Consider the following 6,860-nt stretch of genomic DNA (forward strand, 5'->3'; position numbering starts at 1 on the left):
TAGAATGCGCTGGTCTGACATGCTTTTGTGATGTCAGACCAAGCGGTGTATGACATCACGAAAGCATTTGTATTGTGACTGCATTTTCTTCGTCCGTCATTGTTACTTTAAGCAGCATTAAGTTTTCATTTAGCGCTATTAAGCAGGTTGACATCTACCCAAAAATACAGTGAGTGTGAAGGTTGCTATAACCTGTCATCTTTTGTTTTGATACAGTTCATGTGGAACAGCGTTCCTGGCTTCATTTGTGGTATAGAAAGTAGTGATTTTGCCTCAGTTTATTGGAATACAAATGGCCCCAGTAACTCTCAGGGTCGTCCTGTAGTTGCACCTCATGCTAGCAGCCAGTCACCATCAATTCTGCGAGAAATGGAACTGTCCGGAACTGCCAAAACCTCCATCCGTATCCCATTTAGCAATACTCCATTATAGTTTCATCACAGGGAGTTTCCAGGCAACTTTATTCGCTCTTGAGTTGTGAGACATTGACGATACATAAAGCCGCATGTGAACTTCCAACTGTGTACGCATGTTTGTGTGTGACGGGGGGGTGGGGTGGGGGGTGTGGGGGGGGTTTGTGTTGTGTGTGATTTTGCACGACATGAACGACACACACTGGGGGAAAGACGTAGGAAAAACAACTGTGTTTTATTGCCCATCTGTTGCAGAACAATGCAAGGTGCTTTGGCCTTTCCTCGAAGTCCAGCACACTTCCAAGGATACTCTTATCCAATGCCTCTGGAATTTGTAAGTACTTCTTCTGAACACAGATCTGTCCCCATGATATGGCCCTGCTTACAGAGCCAGTGCTCCCGCTGCTCTGGCTCAAGCCTTCCATTTAACTTTGGTTGAGCTTCTGCTGCTAACGTGCTAACGTGCTATGTGCTCAACAGTGGTTTTAGTATTCCAGTGGTCTCTCTGTGTGGACAAAGGACTCCCATGCACCCATCTAACACAGAGCTCAGGTCCTCTTTAGGCCCAGGTTGTCCTTAGAGCAGGGACACACAGAGCTCAGGTCCTCTTTAGGCCCAGGTTGTCCTTAGTGCAGAGACACACACAGCTCAGGTCCTCTTTAGGCCCAGGTTGTCCTTAGAGCAGCGAGTAGGTGTTAGAGAGAGGGGGGGGTGGAGGAAGGTCGGCAGTGAGAAGTCGGCAGTGAGAAGTCGGCCAGGTTAATTGAGTCCAGACAGCTGACCTTCAGCGGGCTTTCCAGGCCGGAGCGGACAGCGCGCCCATGTGACTCCGCCTCCGCAAAGTAACAATCGACGCTGATTCATCCGCTGGACCCTCAGCACCTTCTTCATGAGTTCCTCCTTCTCATTCTTGAATTGAAATGTTGTATGTTTTTGGCCCCGCAGGTGCCGCCTGGCCCCATGATGGGGAGGGGGTACCCCTTCCCCTCGGCCGGGCCCCCGCAGCCGACCTCCTCGCAGCTGGTCAACAGCTTCGGGGCCTGGGCTCAACCCTGGCAGAAGGTAAGGCCCCCGCCCGCCGTGGACGCCGCCCCAAGTTATTTAGAGTGGAGCTACACTCCTCCCCTCCAAACAACAAACACAAAGTCGTTTTTCAGAGCCGGACCACCCACCGACACTCCCCTTAGCATACTCCCAGCAGGCACTCCCCTTAGCATACTTCCAGCAGGCACTCCCCTTAGCATACTTCCAGCAGGCACTCCCCTCAGCATACTCCCAGCAGGCACTCCCCTTAGCATACTCCCAGCAGGCACTCCCCTTAGCATACTCCCAGCAGGCACTCCCCTTAGCCTACTCCCAGCAGGCACTCCCCTTAGCATACTCCCAGTAGGCGCTCCCCTTAGCATACTCCCAGCAGGCACTCCCCTTAGCATACTCCAAGCAGGCACTCCCCTTAGCATACTCCCAGCAGGCACTCCCCTTAGCATACTCCCAGTAGGCACTCCCCTTAGCATACTCCCAGTAGGCACTCCCCTTAGCATACTCCCAGCAGGCACTCCCCTTAGCATACTCCCAGCAGGCACTCCCCTTAGCATACTCCCAGCAGGCACTCCACGACCAATTGCGCTCCGCGCTGTCAACGGGGAAACGCGTCGCCGGGGGAAACCTAGCATGTGTTCGCCCTCCTTGCGCGCGCCAAATTTTTTATTTGATTTTTTTTTTTTTTTGCGCGTCTCCACATCGACCCGACGGGAGAGCCGTTAGCGTACCGGCATCTCCGGTTGCGTATCTGACACGGACGGCGAAGCCCTAACCCTAACCCTAACCCTGTGTCTGGGTCCGGGCTATCTCGCGCGTCCGAAAGCCGCTTCTGGCGGAAACGGCGACGTGTCGCGCCTGCGTCGGGCCGGACCGTAGGCCTTCGTCCTTCCCTTTCTTCAGGGGCGTGGGCTGGGGCTTACCTGCGCACCCGGGCCGGGGGGAGCGGCCGTTTGTTTGCACTGCGTTTAGCGGCGGCTAACCTAACGAGCGAGGGGTTTTTCATCGAACGTTCTCATCGACGCTCCGCGTTTTGAACGACGCACGGGAGGGAGGCGCTCTCGTCGACCGAGGCCTCGTTTGTTTTTGGGTGTCGAGGCTAAGCCCGCGCATCGATCGGGACGAGGGGGATTAAGCTATCGGCCGCTCCGCGCGTAGTCTTATTGATATTCTCAGCGCTGAGAACAGGCAGCCGTTCCTTTATATGGGCCGGGCGGAGGGGTTGGGTAATCGCACAAGCTGATCTGCGTGCGATGGATCGACCGTGCGATATGGTGCTCGAGGAACTAGGCCTCCTGACCCAGAGGGATTGTGGGTACAGACGCAGACAACACCGTTGCCTCTTCAGTATCCCACCCCGAATCCCCCCCCCCCCCCCCCCCCATTAGATAAACAGCGCAAATGTTTTGGGTACCAAAATGTGAGGGTAAATGTTCTAGGGAAGCTTACAGGGGGGCCAGTTAAGGTGGGGCACTAAAGAGGCGACGGTACGGTCTCTGTAACTGAGCACAAATGCGTCGTGTGTAAAAATGTGAGCGGAGCGCAAGTGTTGGTGGGAAACTGTGCCGTGAGTCCCCACATTAGTTCAGCTCAGCTGGGCTAGTTCGATGGTCACGTCCCGTTTTCTAATGGAGGTGCGCGTGCGTACAGGGTTTTTATTTTCTCCGTCCTCTCCCCCTCTCTGTAAAAAAGCCATGGCGGCGAGGAGCGTTACCACTCTCAGCGGTGTGAGGCGTCTATTGGAGTGGGGCAGGAAATCATCGCCCCCCCCCCCCCCCGCCCGCCGTGCCATGGAGGAGGAGGAGGCCAGGTTTCCCCCCGCGCTTCTGCCAGGGAAACCAGTCTCATTTGACCACGCCCACTTCCTGTCTTTTTTTTCTTTTTTTTTCATTTTTTGCAAGGCGAAACTAGTATCTTCTGTCACCTTCCCCACGAGAGACTATTTAAAAAAAAAAAAAAGCCACCCGTGCGTGGATGGCGTGCCAAAAGGATGGCCACCGGCTCACAGGGGCGTCTCTCTTGCCTGTTAGCAACCACCACCCCCCCCCCCCCCCCCCCCCCCTCCCCCTCACGTGGTGTCCTCCGGGCTCTGAACTCTCCGGCTCGGACGAACTCTGCCGACGCCGCGAGCCATTAACATATATATTAAAACGTTTTTTTTTTTTTTTTTTTGCATCTGAGGGTTTTTCGAAGAGCCTGGTTCCAGGTGGACTCAGATTAGGGAGAGACGCGCCCGATTTAATGGGTATAAAAGCGCGGCAGAGCTTCCGCAACAGTGGAGCCAAGCGTGTCGCTCAGGTGGATATGTGGGGGGGGCGCCTCTCTAAAATATTGTTTAGTGAAGCCTTGAGCCCACCGTGAAGGGCGGGAAATCGGAAGTAAGCGTTTGACTACCGGGGGGCCCTGCTTCAAGTCGTTACCATAGAAATGGACGGAGTGTAGCACAGTGGGTAAGGAACTGGGCTTGTAACCGAAAGGTCGCAGGTTCGATTCCTGGGTAAGGACACTGCCGTTGTACCCTTGAGCAAGGTACTTAACCTGCATTGCTTCAGTGTATATCCAGCTGTATAAATGGATACAATGTAAAATGCTATGTAAAAAGTTGTGCAAGTCGCTCTGGATAAGAGCGTCTGCTAAATGCCTGTAATGTAATGTAATGTAAAAATGAAATCAGCCTACGAGCTCCCTTAGCATCCTTCCTTCGTTAAAGAATGGAGGTTCGTGTCCGAACTCCATTTGCAGGTGTCCTCTTCCTGGTGCGATCAGTGAGTCCGTTAACTGCGTCTCTCATTGGTTGCTCTTACGTTTATCTCCGAGTTAGAAAATCAAGGATACTTTCAGTAAATGGTCCTTCGTAGTACCTGCCTGTAACTCCTTCATAAGCAGTTCTTAACACCCCCGTAGGCACCTTATGAGCATTCATAACGGATTATGTCAACAAGCACAATTAGGCATATGGTGTGTTATGTCACCGCTAAGACACACACCACATGCCTATTTGCAGTCTTAAGCACTTATGAATGTCTATGTCGTGCTTATGAAGGAAATGCATAGCTCTTATGAATGACCATTATTAGCCTCTCTTTTCAGAGAGGAAGAGGGAAAAAAATATGTTACTTGCGTTTTATATTTCCTTGAGATGCGGCGTCAAGTAGATAACCGGCACACGAGAGCATTTGACCCCAAACCTCGAAGTCACACGCTCCAAAAAAATGTAATTTTGGTGTAGATCCGTAGAGCGGCGCACGCCGCTAACGCTCGTGCTACATAAACGCGGTGCGGCTGTATCGAGAAGCCGACGCAAAGGCTGCCATTGCTGGATGAGGGGATTAAAAAAATCAGCGTCCCATAAAACCCCCGAAAAAGCAGATGGAGGGTGACGACCTAGCGGGGTTTCCGCTAGCACGCCGCACCGGGTTTGGATGAGACCGCCTCCTCGGTCGCCGGTCGCCGTCGCGATCCGGCTCGTTCTCCGGATGAAACGCGAGGATGTGTGTATTTCCCTGGCATTACTGAATCCCCCCCCCTCCCCCAAGACGTGAATTATAGGGTACACAGCGGGACTGCGGCGCGATCTTACAGGACGGCCGAGTGTTCGATTCCTGGCCAGCAGACCTTCTCTGTACTCTGGTCCTATCTCTGTCTGTAACCCTCTCTGCTTTCCCTCCGTCTGAACGACGTGGAAAAATACAGAAGGAAGCCAGACTGCCCTCTCTTCCTTTAAAAATAAAATGAATGAAAGAATTATGAGGCTGCGTTCAGACCAGATCAGGCACCTTCCCGCAGGGTTGTGCGGAGGTGTGGGCGTGTCACTACATGGCCCATTTGTGTGACGTCATGTTGTGAACTTTAACCCCCCCCCCCCCTCCATTTCCTGTCTGACTCAAACAAATGTACACAAACCGAAGGAAGCTTCTTGTTATCGTAATTTTGCAACGAAGATTGCAAGCCAGACGCAGACGTCGAAGCTGGGTATACGAAATAAACCAAGCGAGGACACAACTTACGTGATTGGCCGCCGCAGCGTGACGTCGGGTTGCGTTACGGCAAAAGTTGATTCTGGTTCTACTTCTTCCCGCACGGCCGCCGCGGTTTTTTTCTGCACCCCATGTGGTCCCCGCTCCCACAGCCTAAACGCACTACCCCCGTTCACATAAATGGGAGGACTTCTGTTTTTCCCCGCATTGCCTGGTCTGGTCTGAATGCAGCCTAAGGCACAGTGCATTTTGTGCTGTTGATGGCCAGAGCAGTCGTCGGAGTTAAATTGTATTTAATGTGGTTGCGTTTTAAGGGGAATGATTTATCTTCGTTTAATTTTATGTGCCTAAAAGGCAATGCTTCTGAATTGTTATTAGAGAACACAGGCCGCTGCTACGCTAACGCTAACACTGGCGTCTGAACACAGGCCGCTGCTACGCTAACGCTAACACTGGCGTTTGAACACAGGCCGCTGCTACGCTAACGCTAACGCTGGTGTTTGAACACAGGCCGCTGCTACGCTAACGCTGGCGTCTGAACACAGGCCGCTGCTACGCTAACGCTAACGCTGGTGTTTGAACACAGGCCGCTGCTGTGCTAACGCTAACGCTGGCGTCTGAACACAGGCCGCTGCTGTGCTAACGCTAACGCTGGCGTCTGAACACAGGCCGCTGCTGTGCTAACGCTAACGCTGGCGTCTGAACACAGGCCGCTGCTGTGCTAACGCTAACGCTGGCGTCTGAACACAGGCCGAGGCAGCGCTAACGCTAACGCTGGCGTTTGCGCTCTTCCTTCCAGGCCCCTATCCCGAACACCAGGCACAACGCCGAGTTCCTGCGCAGCCTCCAACCCCCCTCCCATCCCCCGCCGTACCCCCCCTCCTTCCACCCCCCGGCGCCACCACCGCCGCCACCGCACCCCTCCTTTTACCCGCAGCCCTCCGGCCTGGCCGACTCGCTGCTCGACGGGGGCGGGACCTCCAGCGCGGGCGGCCAGTCGCGGTCCCCGGAGCCCCCCAGCCCGTCCGCGTCCGCACGTCGCCCCGGCAACCCCCCGCTCAGCCCGGGCTCCCAGAACTACCTGCGGCAGCTGAGCGCGCTGATCGCCGCGGGGCCCCCCCGGGCCGGGGGCAAGCGCAAGGCCAAGAGGAGCGCCTTCGCCAGGGACGACGGCGGGAGGCCACGCCCACAGCCGCCCGACGGGGAGGAGGGGTCGGAGTCCGCGTAGCGTAGCTGCTCTTGCGCGTAGACACGCAGGATTATCGCTCATAAAATACCACCAATGCTTTTTATATTATACGATAGATTATATTATTATACTAACTATATTTTTATGGCTATCTGTCTAAATTTATCTCGCCGTGTAAGTGTTTTAGAAAAGAGGTGTATTGAGTTTTTGATAATGATTAAATGTTGCTGCCATCAATCCTGA

At 54.1% G+C, this 6,860-nt stretch overlaps 1 protein-coding gene across 5 annotated transcripts in view; it reads left to right on the forward strand.

Annotated features, from left to right (window-relative positions):
• LOC135241747 (serine-rich adhesin for platelets-like) overlaps positions 1-6,860 on the forward strand; it is a 133,717-nt gene extending 126,857 nt beyond the window's left edge. For 3 of the 5 annotated variants that reach the window (XM_064312386.1, XM_064312388.1, XM_064312391.1), the window contains 3 exons: positions 669-747; positions 1,359-1,475; positions 6,228-6,860. In XM_064312386.1, the coding sequence (XP_064168456.1) occupies positions 669-747; positions 1,359-1,475; positions 6,228-6,656 (625 nt within the window). In that variant the 3' untranslated portion in view covers positions 6,657-6,860. Of the gene's footprint in view, positions 1-668; positions 750-1,358; positions 1,476-6,227 lie in introns of those variants that run through there. The other 2 variants (XR_010326102.1, XR_010326103.1) reach the window with 2 other exon arrangements.

The sequence above is a fragment of the Anguilla rostrata genome, chromosome 16 (assembly GCF_018555375.3).
Source record: "Anguilla rostrata isolate EN2019 chromosome 16, ASM1855537v3, whole genome shotgun sequence".
NCBI classification, from domain to species: domain Eukaryota; kingdom Metazoa; phylum Chordata; class Actinopteri; order Anguilliformes; family Anguillidae; genus Anguilla; species Anguilla rostrata.